This window comes from Penicillium manginii (genome assembly GCF_028828005.1).
Source record: "Penicillium manginii strain IBT 31320 chromosome Unknown utg000005l:1.0-5665137.0:1.0-5668048.0, whole genome shotgun sequence".
NCBI classification, from domain to species: domain Eukaryota; kingdom Fungi; phylum Ascomycota; class Eurotiomycetes; order Eurotiales; family Aspergillaceae; genus Penicillium; species Penicillium manginii.
In genome coordinates this window covers 442,715-461,781 of record NW_026643106.1, presented here as the reverse complement: position 1 = coordinate 461,781, position 19,067 = coordinate 442,715, and the positions used below count along the sequence as shown (strand labels likewise).

At 48.6% G+C, this 19,067-nt stretch overlaps 5 protein-coding genes across 5 annotated transcripts; all 5 read left to right on the top strand.

The window, feature by feature from the left end:
* Positions 1-608: 608 nt before the first annotated feature.
* Positions 609-1,904, top strand: N7533_006539 (siderophore biosynthesis; the record flags this gene model as incomplete). The annotated part of the gene is made up of 1 exon (XM_057103189.1): positions 609-1,904. One exon carries the CDS (start codon positions 609-611, stop codon positions 1,902-1,904), a length of 1,296 nt encoding a protein of 431 aa, XP_056958146.1.
* A 1,183-nt stretch (positions 1,905-3,087) lies between these two features.
* Positions 3,088-3,516, top strand: N7533_006538 (nonribosomal siderophore peptide synthase SidC; the record flags this gene model as incomplete). Its single annotated transcript, XM_057103188.1, has 1 exon — positions 3,088-3,516. One exon carries the CDS (start codon positions 3,088-3,090, stop codon positions 3,514-3,516), a length of 429 nt encoding a protein of 142 aa, XP_056958145.1.
* A 56-nt stretch (positions 3,517-3,572) lies between these two features.
* N7533_006537 (AMP-dependent synthetase/ligase) lies at positions 3,573-15,770 on the top strand (the record flags this gene model as incomplete). The annotated part of the gene is made up of 1 exon (XM_057103187.1): positions 3,573-15,770. The coding sequence occupies one exon, from the start codon at positions 3,573-3,575 to the stop codon at positions 15,768-15,770; it is 12,198 nt and encodes a 4,065-aa protein (XP_056958144.1).
* A 265-nt stretch (positions 15,771-16,035) lies between these two features.
* On the top strand, positions 16,036-17,370 carry N7533_006536 (nonribosomal siderophore peptide synthase SidC; the record flags this gene model as incomplete). Its single annotated transcript, XM_057103186.1, has 1 exon — positions 16,036-17,370. The coding sequence occupies one exon, from the start codon at positions 16,036-16,038 to the stop codon at positions 17,368-17,370; it is 1,335 nt and encodes a 444-aa protein (XP_056958143.1).
* A 727-nt stretch (positions 17,371-18,097) lies between these two features.
* N7533_006535 (uncharacterized protein) lies at positions 18,098-18,550 on the top strand (the record flags this gene model as incomplete). Its single annotated transcript, XM_057103185.1, has 1 exon — positions 18,098-18,550. One exon carries the CDS (start codon positions 18,098-18,100, stop codon positions 18,548-18,550), a length of 453 nt encoding a protein of 150 aa, XP_056958142.1.
* Positions 18,551-19,067: the final 517 nt, after the last annotated feature.

Genomic DNA, 19,067 nt, shown 5'->3' with positions numbered 1-19,067 from the left:
CCTAACGGATAATGTTGGAAACCCCTTGGAGATTTTCGGCAGACGAGAAAAGAAGACGTACGATGAAAGTACTCCAAGAATGTCTGTATGTATGGCCCACTCAGTTACATACAATACATATTTTACGTGACTAGTAATTACTAGGGGCTACTGTAAGCTTATACACCATCGTATCGGAAAAGGGTTACACTAGAAGGATCGGGCCCAAACGTGTCTGGATCAAGTTCCCCCGGAGTGGCTTGGGGAAAGATCTGCATAACCGAGGCGAAGTCTCCGACACGAGACAGGATTTCCTGAAGACGACTTCCAGTCACTTTGTCCCATCTTCCAAAACAGGAGAAAGAAGATATTTTTCGGAAGCCCCCCCGCCGCGTTACTGGGCCCCGACCCGCTATGGATCGCCGTGTACAATACCCATTCTGGGGGCTATCGAATGCACTGCATGGCATGGCACTCGTTGCGCGATTCCATTGATGGGGATTTCCAAGAAGTTCCAAGACATTACCGACATAAATCTCGCACACGCGAATTCGGAAGGACAATAATGCTGAGGTCCCGCTCAATTTTACCATCAGCACGAAGCTACGAAATCTCCAAGTTCCGAAACAATGAGCACTGTTTGTGTTGAGACTGTTTCTGCTACGCAGCAGGAACCAAAAGAACAGGAGCAGGAGAAAGTTGCTTTCAGACTTCCAGATGGTAAGACTGAATTGAATATCGAAACGACTGTGACGAATCCGTCCGTCGCGTACGAGGTTCACCATGCTGGAAATATCATGTCTCGCTGGGTGATGGACGGAACGACAGCGAGGGTATCACCCGCCATGGTCAATGAGGACGTAGCAGCATATGACAGTTTGTTATGGTTTGAGACGGCAAATACAAACGCATCGTCAATTGCGTTTGGCGAAGCAGCGGATCAGAACGAGCTTACTTTGCTCTGGACTTCAGTGTATGCTCTATGGCTACACCCGCAGTGGAGGGAGAAGGACCAGCTGGCCATCGTTGTGAACAACAAGCGACTCGCGTCGTATCTCAGATGTACAGGACTTGGAATGATATCTCCTTTCTCTCCAGAGAAGTCGACTACAACAGAGGTTCCCGGTAACGCCATCTTTTGGATTCCCCGTGAATCATTTTGGCAAGCTGCTGGAGCTCCAGAATCCCAGAGTTGGCTCCGTAGCCGACCTGAGACTTCGGAGTTTCCCGGATTCAATGGTACCAACGGGACCTTTCCCAGTCAATTGGGCTTCACTCGCCAGGGAAATGTTTGCTCTGTTCATCCAGTGCGGCCCCCAAAGCCCGCCCCTGGAACCCTTCTATACTCTCGTTATATTGTTGAACTTGGCGAACAACTACGCATCTACCATATCGACGCGAATAACCCCGTGCACTTTCGATCCTACGCGAATTGGCAGAACTCGGATCGCGTAAACACCGGATGGAATGAACGAGGCCCCGATGAGCATCACCGCAACTACCTGGCGTCGCAGCTAGCCGATCCGCATACAATGTCCTGCGTCTTCGAATGGGATGGAGAGCTTGCTGGTTATACCGAGATTGGCTTTGCCATGGAAGATAACGCTTCTTGCTTCATTGGTTCCAACTACAACATCACTGTTGGTGAGCACGATCAAAACACACATTTCCTGGTCGGTGAGGAGAAGTTCCGTGGGGGGAAGCGTTACCAGGCTGCGTATGGTTCCATTAAGCATCTTGCCTTTCTACGAGACCCGCGTACGAAGCAAATAATTGGTGAACCTCGGTATAATCAGGCCAACATTCACATTCAATCGCGGTTCATTCCGCTCGAGAAGAAGAAGCGCTTCCATCTGCCGCACAAAACGTCCATGTTGATATCCTTGCAGAGGGACCGATTCTTCCAGGAGGGTCACTTTTTATAAAACTTTTAGCAGTAGCACTGTGAATTCCCTTTCTTTGAATTGACCTCCGAGAGACTTGAATATACAAAATTGAACCCAGTTGCCTCAAAACAAAAAATAACAATGGATTATCTTCTGAACGGCCCAGATAACTTTTCACAGCCTTCACAGTGACAACATAGAATCCTACGTTATCCCCTATAGGACAAAAATGTCACACAGAGCTGCAGGGGTCCAAACCCCCAAAATGGAAATGATCGAAAGCAAGCAAGCTCTGCACCCTTCACGGAGCTATTCACCGAGTCCCAATCCCCTCGGTTGAAGGCAAATACCACTTGGCGAAGTGGAGATTTTAGCCTTTCTACAATGCTGACTGATAATTAGTGATATATCACACCACCCAAAATGAGCAAATAATCTGCATCCCACTACTCCGTACCTTCGCACTTCGTAGTCTGTACAATTGATGAATTAGTGAAATACGCAATATTACAGGCGTAACTGTGGGACTGTATTGACTTGTTTCGATGGCATCTGATAAGATCTGCAGTTCTCCACTTTCAGGGTCTTTGGGGTTGTGCTTAGCGCCAAGCCATTGGCAGTGTATTTTTTATCAATCGTGCTCCAATAAAAATTCATCTCGGCGCCAAGATGTCTCACTGGCCCTTGTCAGTGTTGTCTCGCTTGGTTAGCTGGCTCTTTTAGTGGTCGCTCCAAAACTAAAACGGAAATTAAACACTCCAATCGTAAGCCATGGGAAACGGACCCCGATATCGTCAAGCCACTTTTTCTTTTTGGCGTTGAGGGCGTTTTGCGCGGTTTGTGGTCTGACTACGGAGTCTGCAGGCTAGCACCGGACTCTTGGCCCCAAGAAGAGTGTATACAATCAATCTTTCAGGAGGCGACTTGTAAGTTAAGTCTCCACTTAGCACTTGAGCGTTCCACAGGTCTGGTGCGCCGATTCCGGGAAGTTGTTGCTGCTGTAGCTAAAACATGAGAAGAGCATGCATAGCAAAAACCAACATTGCTCGATATTCCCGCAGACTGGGCGAATCGGTATCTGCAAGGTACAACAGCACATCATAAATTTGCTGGGTAAGTCTCAAGGACTCTTATATTGGTTTCTCAAGTTAATTGTATCTTGTATCTAAAGACGTCACTGTGCAGCCCATCGAAGAAAGACATCTTCGAACAACCTCTTCTCATGCAGGGCGAGATTTCACCTCAGCGGCCACCGGCCACTGACCTTCGGCCTTTGCATAGTCTCAATGAGAACGGAGAAGCTATTGCTCTTGTTCAGTCGAGCTGGTCAAGCTCGATTGACTTACCATCAAACAATGACGCGGCACGCGACGCCTTCTTCAAACTTGTCTCTCAAATAACGGTTGTCAACATCGGAGAGCCATTTTGTATTGAGGATGCTATGCTTGAGGGCTACTGGCTAGCTCATACCACCCAGAATGGACAGGATGTCAGCTATTCTTTCGTCAAACACAACAAAGATCAGGGAGAAATACCTACCGACTTTTCAATCGGGGCAGGAAAGGTACGAGAAGCCAAAAAAATCAAAGCTGATTTCCATACTGACAGTAATGTTAGGGTCTTCAATTTCATTCAACAGCGGGTGAAGTGAGACTTGTTGCAAGATCCGATCTTGTTCCACAGTCAGCCATCGATGCATTGGGCCGGATGTTAGAAGACATTCTGCTTCACACATCGAGCAACAACGAAAGCCATTCTTTTCAATGGACTCACCCCTCTGTACTCAACTGGCCTCCAAAGGAAGGACCAATTCCACTGTGGATCGATGAAAGTGAAGCCACAAAGCCGAAGATGCTCCATCATTGGTTTGAGCAGAGGGTTCAGGATTACCCTCAAAGAATTGCGATTGATTTTCTCGCAGAATTCGAGACTGGCAAAAGGATGCAATACACTTATCAAGAAGTCTCAAACGCGGCTACTTCATTGGCAGCGGCATTGTATCATGCAAGCTTGAAATCAAGCACAGTCGTCAAGACAGTGGCAATTTTAATCGGTCCATCGCCTGAGCTATATGTTAGCTATATTGCTACTTTGAAGGCCGGTTTGGCTTTCTGCCCAATACCGATCGATGCCCCCGAAGAGAGAAAGAGAGCATTACTCGATGATTTGAACCCCGTGGCAGTCCTAGCACCCGAGTCTGACAAAGAGGAGCTTGCTACGGAGAGGATTGGTGTGGCAAGGCTCCTAGAGGCATACGATAATCAGCCTCAATATCCTCCGTCAATTGATTGTGTCAATGAGACTGACCCGGCCTACATTCTGTACACTTCGGGTACAACTGGCAGGCCGAAGGGTGTCACCGTGAGCCACAACTCAGCAGCCTGCACGATTAGCTCGCTAAGCAATCACTTTGGATTCTCATCTCAAGATTCCCCTCACCCTGGTCAGCCAACCCGATGGTTTCAAGGTGCAGCTCCAACATTCGATATTTCACTTTTTGAGATCTTTTGGACACTCAGCACAGGCTCGACTCTTTGCTGCGCTCCCAGGAATCTTACCATGCGCAACATAGACAAGGTCATCACTACACTAGAGGCCGAAATTAGCAACGTCACGCCCAGTGTGGCTAGTCTTATTAAACCGTCTTCACTTCGCGCTATCATGGTCGGTGGCGAGGTTCTAAGCACTCGTCTTGTACAAAATTTTGCTTCTGTCAACTCTTCCTCCAATAATGCTTCAAATATACCACATGGGATCTACAACGGATACGGTCCAACCGAAGTGACCATTTACTCCGTCGCTCAGGCACATGTCCCAGTAGACCAGCGTGGAACTGTGATCGGTACACCACTGGCCACTTGTGGAGCTCTTATTGTGGACAGCAACAGCCGGAACCTCGAACCTGTCCCAATGGGTGCGGTAGGTGAGCTAGTTCTCACTGGACCTCAAGTCAGCCAAACTGGCTACCTTAATCGACCCGAAGAAACAACCAAATCTTTTATGGATGACTCAAAGTGGGGACGTTCATATAGAACCGGAGATCGTGCCAGGATCGTTTGGAATGAGAAAGACGAGCCTCTCATTGAATTTTTGGGTCGAATGTCAGACGACCAAGTCAAACTGAGCGGACGACGAGTGGAGCTCAGTGAGATTGAAAATATTCTCGAGCGCAAGAATGAAGAGATCCAGCAGGTTCTGGCATGCGTATGGAAGCCTGGGAATAGGGTATCGGGCTCTGAAAGGGTCGTGACCTTGTTGGCCGTTGATCCTAACAGCACACTGGACTTTGAAACTGTTCAATCAAGATGCATGGATACAGCGCGCCAGAGTCTCCCAGAATATATGAGACCGTTTCGAATTCTCCAAGTCGATTCTTTACCTCGGTCGGCCTCGGGCAAGGTTGACCGCAAAGCGGCTTCAGAATATGTTCGAAACGTTCTTCAGCAAGATGGAAGAAAAATTACAGAACAGTCACAAGTCGACAACTTGCAAAGCCCCGAAGATGCTGCGCTCGAGAAGAGGCTGCTTGAACTGCTCGCTGGTATCATTGGCGATATTTCTGGCACTGAATCCTGGTTGACAGCTCACACGCTTCTCAGGGAAGCTGGAGTCGATAGTCTTCGAGCCATGAGACTCTTACATGCAATCAGGACTGAGTGGCCAGATTCAAAGAATATGCAACCTCCAATTTCCTTGCTGCTAGATCCTGCAGCAACTATTCGGTCCGTCTTTTTCACTGCCACGTCAAGCAAGACTGCATTTGGGAGTGACTCGTTGGACAAAGAAAAGTGGAAAAATCAACTCGCCGAATTTGCATCACGCAACATGAACGAGTCACTCAGACAGCTCAAATCTGTCAATGAAGCCGATATTGAGATGATTCTGCCCATGACAAGCACGCAAAATCAGCTCGCCGTGAATTTTGCAAAAGATCACCGCAATTACATCAGCCACACAGTGCTCTCACTGAAAGCGGAAATCTCAACTGAAGCTCTCGAAAATTCCATTAATACCGTGCTCCATAGAAATGGTATTTACAGATGTGCCATGGTCTCATGCAATGATGATATATCACCATTTGCACAAGTCGTGTTGAAGCCTGAGGCATGGACCGAGTGGACCCACAACAACCCGCGCGTCGTCCGTCAACAAGGCAAGATAACGAATGATTCGCAAGAATGGCTCGACTTGGCGCAGCAATATCTGAGTCTTGAGAGACAGACCTTCTACTATGTTCAAATTATCGAACCGGAGGCGGATTCAGAAGGAAGTCTCAAGACTCTTGTAATTAGCGTTGCGCATTGTTTCTGTGACGGCGCGTCATTACAGGTGCTCCTGGACGACATCTCAACTGGATATGCAGGGATTGCCGCTCTTCCAAGACTCGGCATTGAGGATGCTGTACTGGACTGGATATCCAATATCAATACCGAAACCGACAAGCAATGGCAGCATTTGCTTCAAGATTGGGAAGCTGAACGCTTCCACGCTTTGGCTGGCCAAAACGCCAAACCGGCCTTGCCTGGTCTTGTAGTCGACTATGGCCATGGAGTGGTTGAAGTTGCCGGTAATTTGAACTGGCAGACATTTGAAGACAAGAGTAGGGCCTTGGGTGCTTCCCCCTTGTCTGTCTTGCAAGCAAGTTGGTCTCTCCTCCTTCACAGTTTCTCTGAAGCAAACACCAGAGATATTGTATTTGGAAGCGTGATATCCAGTCAACACGATGCAACTCATGCGCCAACTTTCTCGGTTGTACCTTGTCGAGTCGCGTTTCCCAGCGACGAGACTGTCAAGAAGCTGCTTCATGGACTTGCCAACAGCTCGACGTTCGCTCAGAGTCACCGAAACATGTCATTTGGGATTTTCGAGACTTTGCCTTACAACACTGCCTTGGCGCTTCAGTCATATTCTCAATCCGATAGGAGCGTAGGTCAAACAAATAGTCCGGCACATATGACACTCTGGGATGAGATACAAACCCCAGCCATCCGCTATGATTTCGACATCTTTGCCGAAGTATTCCCGACCGGTTTGAATGTGGGTTCATCTCAAGCTGACAATATGTCACTCAGACTCACATACCGCGACGATGCTTTGTCACCGATGTCAGCGCAAGTCATTCTCAACCAACTGGCTGCATTGGCCGAGGTATTCTTGGGCTCCAACCCTGATGATTCCGTGCAAACCCTGCCATCTCGCCTCCCTCGGGCTCTTCTTTCTTCTGAAGGTACCATTCCTGTGCCAACAGAGGATCAATCAGAGAAGGAGCGTCGATCAAAACAGCGCTTTGAGGTTCTTCATGCTCAGTTTGAAAATCAGGCCGCAGAAACACCCGATCTCCTGGCACTAAGCTTCTACAATTCTCTCGATGCTCCACCCACTAAATTAACCTACGCCGAGCTTGATGCTAGGGCCAACGGTCTAGCAAACATCCTTCGGGAAGGAGATCTTGGTGTCATTCCAATCTGCATGCGGCGTAGCGTTGAGCTCTATGTCTCCATTCTAGCCATCCTTAAAGCCGGCTCTGCTTGGTCTCCTATTGATGAAACCTTGCCTCTTCAGAGACTTACATCTTTGATTGCTCGAACGGAAGGCAAGGTCATTCTGACAACCAGCGACTCCTACTCCCTTGTAGAGCCATGTCTATCCCACGAAAGTCTCAAGGGCGTACGCGTGATCCTCGTTGACAACTATGCAAATCATAAGACATCGGTAAGAGCCGAGCCACGTCGCAGCATCCAGGAATTGAAACCACAAATCGGGGGTCTGGATCTTGCGTATCTTTTGTGGACCTCGGGAACGACTGGTGAGCCCAAGGGTGTCATGATACAACATTACGCTGCCGCAAACGCTATGCGTGACCTCCAAGTTCAAGTTGAACACGAGGAGGGTGTTCCGGTTCGTACGCTACAGCTGTCAGCTTATAGCTTTGATGTCTTCGTTCAAGATCTCTTCTTCACGTGGGGACTGGCTGGAAGTGTGATAAGCGGCACGCGAGAGCTGGTTCTGGGCACTTTCACCGAGTTTGTGAGAAAGTCGCAGCCAACACATGCTCATCTTACTCCATCCTTCGGCGCTAGTATCGTCGTCGAAGAGCTCAGGGGTTCAACCTTGAAGACTGTGACTTTCATCGGAGAGAAGCTGACAGAAGATGTTGCCGAGGCTTGGTCTGCACCAGGAATCACAACGAGAGCATACAACACATACGGGCCAGCCGAGAATGCTGTTGTATCTACCATGAGACAGTTCTTCGGAAAGAGTCGTGACCAAGCCAAGGCTGCCAACGTTGGTTTCCCGTTGACCCCATGTACCGCATATGCTGTTCGCAATGTGGCAAACTCGGATGAAGCGGACAAGGCACAATGGGAGCTCGTTCCTCGCTATGGCGTGGGTGAGCTAGCGCTTGGCGGTGCTCAAGTGGCCAAGGGATATCTCAAAAACGAAGCCAAGACCACCAAAGCTTTCATCCAAGGAGGTCCGGGGATCAACGAGCGTATTTACCTCACTGGAGACATGGTACGACTAAATGACCACGGCTTCGAATTCCTCGGTCGGAACGACGACTTGGTAAAAATCACGGGAATCCGCATTGAGTTGAGCGAAATCAGCGCCGCTTGTGCCGCTGTGAAGGAGGACGAGCCAGCCATTGAGCATGTTGAGACTCTTTACCTTCCTCGTCCTGATGGTGATGGTGGCGATTGCAACTACAAGGTTGTAGTCACATTTGTCTCGGTGAAGCAAGGCAGCGCCGACTTGGGCAAGATCCGCTCGATGATCTTCAAGAAAGCCAAGGATTTATTGCCAACTTACATGGTTCCTGGGCATGTTGCCGTGTTGAACACCACAATGCCACGAACAGCGTCCAACAAGGTCGATCGAAAAGCACTGCAAAGCATATATGCCAGTTCAGACCTCGATTCTCTCACAGAGCGAGATTCTGCAGCTACAGATGGCCCATCTTCAAAGACACAATGGTCTGAACATCAGCTGCCTGTGATTAAAACCATCACGAAGAGTTTCAAAGTGCCAATCGAGAACCTCAGCCCAGAGGACAGTCTAGCTGGCCTAGGCTTCAGCTCACTGCAAGTCACCAAGTTGGCCTGGGCTTTGCGGCGTCAAATTCAGTGCAACGTCAGTGTTATCGACCTGATGCAATGTCAAACTCTTGGCGAATTAGTCAATGCTGTTCAAAAGTCTATGGAAACAACGCAGAGCCTCGAATTGACGACTTCCCCAGCTGCCGAAGTCTCTTGGGTCGCTTCCGTCAAAGAAAATCTCACAAAGTGTCTTCATGGCGAATTACGACCGAAAAACACTTCATACATTTTGCCGGCCACGCCGTTCCAGGAATCACTTCTGGTTGAGACCATGATTGACCCAGGAGCATACTGGTCGCATCGTATCTTTGATCTCGGTCACCTTGGACAGGTTGATGCTTCTCGCCTCAAGAATGCATGGACAGCGGCTGCCTCTCGGCTTGATATTCTTCGTACAGTCTTTTCTCCGCTGTCGGAATTTTCTGTGCTCGACAACAGCAACGCCAACATTGGACAGTGGGCATCTGGAAAGGGCATTTCGGCCTCCATGCTCCAGATAGTTATCGATGAGCCTCGACTTCGCTGGGTGACTTTGCATGACGGGGATGCAGAAAGTCTAGCTGCACTGGCAGAGCAGGTACAGATGGACTGGGCTCCGTTGGCAGCGAAATCATCCCAGCCTCCATGGGCAGTCTCGTTCTTGGAAGGCAATAACAAGATGATGTTGAGTATGCACCACTCACTCCATGATGGGACATCGTCAAGTATGCTTCTTGAACTTGTTGCGAAGCTCTATGACAACCCAGATGTGATTTCCAGCACCGCCAACACTTCTTTGCAAATGTCAAGGGGTGTGGAACTTGGTCTTCTTCCATCTATCACCCAGCGAGAAGAAGCCTTATCCAAATGGACCAGCCATATAGAAGGACTAGTAGCAACTGAAGGGGCTCTGAATGCACCATTCCCTGATCTTACGGGCTCACGCAAACAAGGGAAAGGAATAGTTTCTTCCAAGGCAACTATTCCAGACTTCCTCTTTGATTCGACCGGCTCACCTGGTCTACCACAACTTTTGCAATCTGCATTTGGCTGTGTTCTGGCAGACATCCTTGAGCTGAAGGCAGTTGTCTTAGGTCAAACTGTGTCACAACGAGTGCTTCACCCAGACCTTCTCCGAGTCGTGGGCCCTGCCATGGCTACATTGCCGGTCGCTGTTCGTACACATGCCTCGGATGCTAAACATCTATGGGCTGAAATGAGTCGCAATAGTTTGTCATTGGGTCGTACTGCCCATAGCCTGCATCCCGTTGATATTAAGAAGCTGGTGAATATGGGAAGCGATCACACAAAAGCGCCCTTTCCGGCCCTTTTCGTTTATCATCCCGCTCCTTCTGATCAAACCGATGGCATTAATTCTTGTGCAAATATGTTCCGAGAAACTGGTCACGCATTGTCACTTAATGTCGAGCATCCTTTGGCTTTGAATGTCTTTGAGGCTGACAATACCATCGAGCTGAGCGGAAATTCTCGTTTTATTTCTCAGCCGATGCTCAAGCTTCTGCTCGACCAAATCATCGACCAGGCTCGCGCAATGCTGGAGCACCCTGAAGCTCCCCTTGATCAACTCAGAAATTATATGAACGTGGAACTTTTTTCGCGCGTCGGACGGAATGAAACTCTGGTTGGCACCGAAATCGCTGAGAACCCAGCCAGTCTGGTTACTCGCTGGGCAACTGAGCACCCTACCTGGATTGCAACCGAGGAAATATTCTTTGAAGACAATGACAACGGCGATGAGCAGATCAATACCCAGAGTCTGACATATCTCCAGCTGGAGGAACTCGTCAACGCCATCGCATCGAAGTTGACCACGCATGAAGCGAACCTTCGACCTGATGATGTAGTCGCGCTGTATCTCCGAAGGGACCTCAAGTCTTTAGCTGCCATATTGGCCATCTTCAAGTGCAATTACATATACTTGCCGATTGATGCCGATCTTCCGGCAACAAGAAAGCAGTTCCTAGTTCAAGACGCAGATGCCAAGCTTGTTCTCACAACGGAAAGCTTGATTGGTGACTTGAATTTGAGCCCAGAAAAAGGACCACCAGCATTGTTGCTTCCAGAAGGTCATGATGAGTTGGAGGTGATCGAGTCTTGGCCTAAAAACCCTCTGCGTAATGATTGCGAAAGCGGTGATGGTGGTTATCTCCTGTACACATCTGGCTCGACGGGCCGTCCCAAGGGTGTACGAGTTTCCAACAGAAATCTCCTTCACTTCATCTCCGCTATGACTCAACGCCTCACTGAAGCCAATTCAGACACAGCTATCCTTGGAGGCGTTGGGAAATACCTCAACGTCGCTTCCAGAACATTTGATACTCATCTCACTTCAATGTTCGCGCCATGGCACCTTGGTTTCTGTTCAGCGATTAGCAAGGACCGTAATGATATTTTCGCGAACCTGCAGCAGGTAATCAACAAGGTCAAGATTACCCACATGGGATCTGTGCCCTCTGTTATTGTCCAACTTGGGTTGCGTCTTGAAGACATTCCTTCCATGCGTGTTCTGACGATCGGCGGCGAGAAAGCCTCTCATGAACTCTTTGATCAGTTGAATGAAGGAAATCACAACACGGTACTCATGAATTTCTATGGGCCGACTGAGGTCACTGTCGGATGCTTTGCCCACAAAGTTGGCGATCACTCTAATGCACGCAACCTCGGATTGCCATTGCGTGGTCTAGAGGCCATTCTTCTTGTTCCCGGACAGGACGAGCAAATGATCGCTCGCAGAGGCCAACCCGGTGAGCTTTGTCTTGCTGGCCCCCAGGTATCCATCGGCTACATGAATCGACCAGAGGAAAATGCCAAGTCCTTCCTGTATACTTCATTATTGGGTGGAGGTGAGAGGCGCATTTATAGGACGGGTGACATCATGAGGATGTTGCATGATGGGACCGTCGAGTTTCTCGGAAGAAAAGATCAACAAACCAAAATTCGTGGTCAGCGGTTCGAGATCGATGAGGTTGTCTCCTTCGTCAAGAAAACAGTTGCGGATCAAGGACCTTTAGATGTTGCCGCCGCAGTCGTGGATCAACGGTTGATCGGATTTTTGGCACGTAAACCCAGTACACTTCTGAAAGCAGAACTTGATTCCGAGCCCGAATGGATCCCATATCAGAGCCAGACCCTTCAGACCCTCCTCACAGCTGTGGAGAAAACATGTCAAGAAGCCCTTCCAGCCTTTATGGTCCCCGAAATGCTGTGGGTGTCGAGGATTCCTTACTTGGCTGCGTCTGGAAAAATCGACAGCAAGTCCCTCATCAACTTGGCAAATGAGTCTTCCAGGGCCCAGAAATACCCTCAACACAGAACTATTCTGACGACTGAGCCTATCGCATCATTAAGTCCATCGGAGTTGGAGGTTGTCGCGGCGCTCGAGGAAGTAATGGGAAAGAAGCTCACTGCTACGTCGACCCAGAGTATGAATAGTCTAGGCGTCGACAGTCTTTCTGGAGTACACCTCATGTCAGTCCTGAAGAAAAAGGGCTGTGCCAATGTCAATCTGGTAGACTTACTTTCTCCTGCCTGTACAGTTGGTTCACTGGCTCGTACTACTCGTGTTGATGTGCCGTCTGACAAAAAGTTGGAAAGTGAGACAAGGGGGAGAAGTGAGAGTGTGAAGGAGTTGAATCTCGACGACATCGGCCTCAGTGCAAACAGACTAAACCGAGCAAACATTTCAGCTGTCTTGCCTTGTTTACCCCTCCAGTCCTCATTAGTCGCTCTTTCCCTGAATTGCCTCGCCTCAAATGAAGAGATATCGGACGCGGATGTTCCCTATGTCACAGACTTCATCTATGAACTTGCACCCGGTACAGACATCGCACGGTGGGAAGATATTGCCGAAAATACTATCGCTGCAGAAGCCATATTACGAACATGTTTCATCCAACGCGAGCAAGATGGTCAAATATTCCAGGTTGTTTTGAAATCGGCGCCATCGCCACTTCACGGGCAGAATGATGCGACCTCTCTTGTTGCTCAGATGGACTCTCGCCCGCCAATTCGCCTGCGGGTTGAAGAGAAAGCCTCCGGTCAATTCATTGTCTCGCTCAAAGTACATCATGCATTGTATGATGGCTCGGCTATTGCAACACTCAGGAACAAGCTAGAGCAGGCCTACGCGGGTCGATATGAGGCTGCCAATTTCGGAAACCAGAGCCTTTCGGACCTGAAGGATCTCTCCAATTACTGCCATCTCGATGAAGAACAGACTCAGTCAGTCAGGGCATCGTGGCAAGACAAATTCCGTCACGTTCAGTCCTGCCTCGTTGGTGCAAACACCTTGCAAGCCAATCCAGATGCGTTGGTTCGATTGACCCGTGATCTCGCCTATACAACTTCGGAGCTCAGAACCAAATTGCAGAATGGAAATTCCGTATCCATGTCCACTGCTTTCCAGCTTGCTACTGCGCTTTGCATCGCACACTTGACCAGAGGAAATTCAGTCGTTTATGGGTTCACCACGTCATTGAGACCTATTTTGACCCATATTGTTGATGAAATAGACACATTCTTCGGGCCTTGTCTCAACACTGTTGTCCATCCACTTCAACTCGACAGTGCAACAGAGACCCTACCTCATCTGGTCGGACGGATTCAAAAAATCCACGAGGAAGTGTCTGAAGACAAGATGCCGCTCATCACGGCCGACAAGATCCAGCGTTGGACCGCCATGGAAGAAAAGCTTTTCGACAGTATCCTCACTATTAACGTTGTTCCCCAGAGTCACGACTCCGTCAATTCTCACTCTGCACCAGGCCAAATGACTCCTCTGCCTGGCAAATCCAAGACGGACCTGGCATTGGCTGTTGACGTTGATCTCCATGCTGATGGCAAAATCGGTTTATCACTCTCATCGGCTGGTGCTTTATCAGACGCGCAACTTGGTAGCATGGCAATCCTTTTTGAGAGGATTATTGAATCTTCTGTTGACAATTCGGCTATGGTCGGGCAGTTTGCCGCTATCAACCATGGTGCCATTGGCAAGGTTCTCAATAATTCACCCAATATTCTTCCTCCACCTCCAAACCCTCACGAAACAGATGATTACTTTGATGAAGCTTTGACTTCTGTGCAGTCTGCTGCTTGCCAGCTCTTACGACTGGACCGCGCCACGATCACAGCCAAAGCCCCCGAGACAACATCGCTTTACCAACTCGGTCTCGACTCACTCAATATTTTTCCCTTCGTCAAAGCCATCAACAACTCCGAAGGTATCAAAATTGTTCCAAATGCTGCCATTAGAGCTCGCAATGTGCAAGGCGTTGCGACCCTCGTTGCTCAAGCAAAGCGCGAACGCGATACCATCAAAAATAAGGGGACCAATGGACAAGTTTTGACGCAAAGTTCCGTGTCAAGCCAATCTCCCTATGAGCATACTCTGCAACAGCTCGCGGGTGACCTTCTTTACATCGCTACACCCCTCCAAGAAGGAATGTTGAGTGCATCCATGGCAATTGAGGATCAGGCCTACACATTCACTCATTCGATGCAACTCTCTCGTATCGCTCGAGAAAAGGAGACCCCAGCTTTTGATCGCTTTTTCGCTGCGGTTAAAGACACAGTTCAGGATTGTGAGACCCTCAGATCTCGTTTCATCTTCACTCAGAATGACCAAGCGCCGTGGGTAGGAGTTGTGTCGCCCATAGATCAGAGTGATCTCGTCAACTGGTCTGTCACGGAATCCGGAATCATTCAGCTCAAGATCCACCACTCCCTTTACGACGCAAGCTCAATTCAAGCCATTTGGCGACTTCTCAACAAGAACTATGAGCAACGACTTACAAATCAACAAGACGACCGACCTGACCAAGAGCGTGTGACCTATGCCTACCGACCTTTTGCGAGGTCTTGTGCCATCGCCCAGAAAGATGCGGTTTCATTCTGGATGAAGACGGTCGAAGACTACAAGTACAAACCCATCGAGTTCCAAAGCGAAGAATCCTACGCGTCCTCTGTCTCCTTTATTGATTTTGACGCGTCGGAGCTATCGAATCTACAGGCCAAATGCAGAACGGCCAGTGTCACCCTCAAGGTTGCTCTGCAGCTCGCTTGGGCCAAGGTTCTCTGCGAAACCCTCCACGAGCAACCAGATGTTGTATTTGGAGAAGTCGTCGCGACCGGCAGTGACGACAATGACGATATCATCATGGGACCAACTATCAACACGGTACCCATGCGTGTTGAGCTTTCTCATCAACTGAGTGCAATCAGCATAGCCGACGCGTTGTCTCGACTCCAAACACTAAGCGACAGTGCGAGAGGCGCCAATGGGATGGCATCTTTGAGAGCCATACAAACGCTTTGGAGATCGTCGAAGGCTGACAATTTCACAACGGCTGCTGGTCTTTTCCAAAGTCTCTTCGTATTTGACGGTGTCATTGATTCTAAAGAAGCCGATTCTCAGCAGGATCTCATTGTTCCAGTTCAAGCCAATGCAGTTGTTGAGGAGAGGCGACATGCCTACGATGACTACCCTTTCATCGTCAGCTTCCGCATAAAAGATGGCAAGTTGAAGGGCAAGGTGCGATCCAAGACGAGTCAAAAAGAAACCCAGGATCTGGCTCGGGATTTGGGAGCGGCACTTCAGTACATTATATCGGAGGAATTGCGAAGCCCGGTTCTCGGTCCTTCACATTTGCATTTGACGGATGGTTCGTGGCTGAAGGTCCTTCAATCACCCTTGAATGGTTTAGATGGCCAAGATCAAGTTCCAGTCATACGAGGGTCAACCGCAAAGGCTGATGCTGTTATTCGAATTGCGAAGCAAGTGGTTGGAGATAACATCAGGGGGGGAGATTAGATTCGACACGAAGTTGGTGAACGTTGGACTCGATTCAATTTCAGCCATCCGCTTTTCCAGGGCATTGAAAAAGCAGCTCGGTATTCAAGCTAGCGTTTTTGAGATAATCAGAGGCGCTAGTGCTCAGGACATTGCCAATAAATCAACATCAGTGCAATCGAATGGCGTGAAGAAAGAAGTCAAATCTTTCTCTCCGCAGGATCTACAACGCAGAAAGCTAGTGGCTACAGCACTTGATGTGGGAGAAGACCACATCGAATCTATCATGCCCACTCTTGCAGGACAACGATGGACTCTTCAACAGTGGTTGAAATGTGGAAAGAGATTCTTTCAAGCTCCTCGAGCATATCTTATATACGATGACTCCATTGATATCAAAAAGGCGGCAAACTGTTGGTCGGAGCTTTGCCGGGCACACGACGTTCTGCGGACTACCTTTGTTAGCATCTCCGACTCCCCGTTAATGCAGGTCACTCTGGATGAGAAGTTCACGGTAGCCCAAAGCTTGAAGGTGGTCCAGGACAACACAAGCACGATTGCTGATTTGATTGAAAAGCATGTTCGTGAGGATAACAAGAATCCGTCGGACCTCAAGAAGCCTCCGGTTCATCTCTCTTTCCTTGAGGCATGTGATGGAAAGGCAGTCATTCTTCGGGTTCATCATGCGCTCTATGATTCATGGAATGTGAAAATGATCCTGAAGGATCTTTTTAGCCTGTTTGCCGGGGGTTCTACATCGCAATACCCTCCTTTGCAACGCAGTGTCCAAGAAATCATCAGCATCAGACAGCCGGAAGCTGAAACAAACTACTGGAAGCAGTATTTATCCAAGGCACAAGATACAATCGTCTATTCTGGTTTGGGTGCGAACAGCAACAAAAACACCATGAGACCGCACTTCAAGATCACCACAGATACCTCTTCACAGGATATTTCCAATGCTCTTTCAAACTCAATCAGCAGTAAATCTCATACCTCTGCTGCAATCATCATCGCCTATGCTCGTGCGCTCGGTCAACTGACCGGTCGCTCGCAACCAACTTTCGGTTTCAACCATTCCTCTCGCTCATTGGAATCTCCGAATGGAGAAAGCAGTATCGACCTTACTGGCATGAGCATTCCGACCATGACCGTAACGCCATTGACCGTGGATATCGGAACTCCATCCAGACAAGAGTCCTTCGAAGCTGTGCAAGGCCATCTAGCCCAGCTTACAAGATTCGCTCAAGCTGACAATCTGGATACTTTGGCACCCAAGTCAAACTCTACCATCAATATCATCTACCCGGAAGAGAACGGGAACGGGCATATCAATGGAACCGAGAAGACGCAGCCGCTACAGCGCTATAAACTCGATGAACCACTCGCTACCGATTACTTCACCAATACTACACCATCGTCGATCGCATCGACTGTTGACGGCCTTGATACATCCCACATACACGATGAACAGCTCTATTTCAATGTCTTGGTCTTCCCAGATGGGAAACTGAAGGTTAACGTGAGCGGTGATGAGGAACTTCTGCGTGGTGACAAGGATTTGGTCGCGAAGTTGGTGAACAATTTCGTTACGGAGTTGTCTGGTTTGATCCAGAAGTGAATTCTTAGAATATCAATGATTCCGCTTGGTTTAGCAAATTGATTGCGGGCTAGCGAAGTCCAAGGGCTTATCGAGAAAGGATCACACTGTATCTCAATTTGGCGTTTGTTTTTATCTATTGTTTTGTTATCTTTTCTTTTCGATTTTCCTGTTTTGATCTATCATTATATGAAATGTATAGAAATAGAAATCTGTGCTTCTTATTTCAATTCTGTTTGTAGTAAAACTACCCCTATTTTTCTATGGGCAGTCACCCTCTTCAATTGTCACTGAGATACATTGGCACACACCTGAGTGAGCTCCGCAAGGGATATCCAGATGTATCCGAAATCACCATTCATCCTCGCGCTATGTTAATTTTTCAAGTTTCGGGACTCATCTAGTGGAATATACTAGCATCTAAATTTTTATGATAAAAATTTATGAATGATCATCTTGGTCGCTCGCGGAGATTAGTCGGTCTTGGCTGAATCCATTCAGCCAAGAGGATTGTGTCAGGGTGTGTTAATTTCCAAAATATATAGGGAGGAGTTTTATTGGGGTTGCCCATGCTGTCTCACGTGACATATACACCGACATTACGGAGGCTCCTACAACTGCCTCGCAAGAGTCAGTTGCTTGCCTCTTGTGGTAGCTCGTCATCTCTCACGCAGTCAAGACTCGATTTTGTCACGTCCTTTCCTTACGGCAATAGCACCGATAAGCCTTAACTATATCGCTCTCCACCATGACCTTCAGCCAGTCCAGTAGTGTCGTGCCTTCTCCACTTGACTCCGCTTGGCCTCCAGCCCACATTTGGGAAACCATGGGCTCGGCAGACCGTGCTAGTTGGCTAGGACAGATACAGAGAGACAGGGCCAGGCGTTTTGAAATGGATGTAGCAGAGACCGACCTCCGCCACAGACGTCCTCGTGTGGACTTACAAGATGACGATAATGTCGAGGAAAACCGTGAGCCACCCCCTGAGGTTAGACCACTCATCGACATATTTCCCGGTGTCTCCGCCGCCCTTCTCACTCGCGTCCTCGAGAGGAAGTGGAAGGCGACTGAACTCATACGCTTCAAAGAGAAGTCAGTCACTGAGTTGGATCAGAAGGACAGGGTCTTCAAGATAACCAAGTCTGGAGGCACAGTAGACTTTAAGAAGACAGCGGCATCGCTTAAGGACCAGGGTCCCTAACCCAAGGGACCTCAGGTGGTGCAGTCTACCTGACTGCATGGCGGTCAGAAGTTCTTAAGTATGGGCAGAATTCGCCCTACAGAGTAGACTGCAACTACTTTTTCTAGGGTAGACTGTAAGTAATTTCCTTCGTACGATTGACCTTAGAATTTCAGAAGTTCTAAGTGTATATAAGATCTATACCCAGTTTACTTCTTAGACACTATAATCTACTATAGTAGTCGTAAGAGTTAACCCTAACCTAAGGGACCTGGTACAGTCTACCTGACTGTATAGGGGTCAGAAGTTCTTAAGTATGGGTAGAATTCACCCTATAGGGTAGACTTCGGCAATGGGTCCAAATGGGTCCAACTTTTGGACCCATACCCAACCCATGATGGGTTATGGGTTTTTTCAAAATGGTGCACCCATCCCGATGGGTACCCATGGGTTTTTCATGGGTACCCATATGGGTACAAAAAACCCATATTGTGCATAAATTTGAGGCTTGGCATGGATAATTCAGCTGACTGATCAT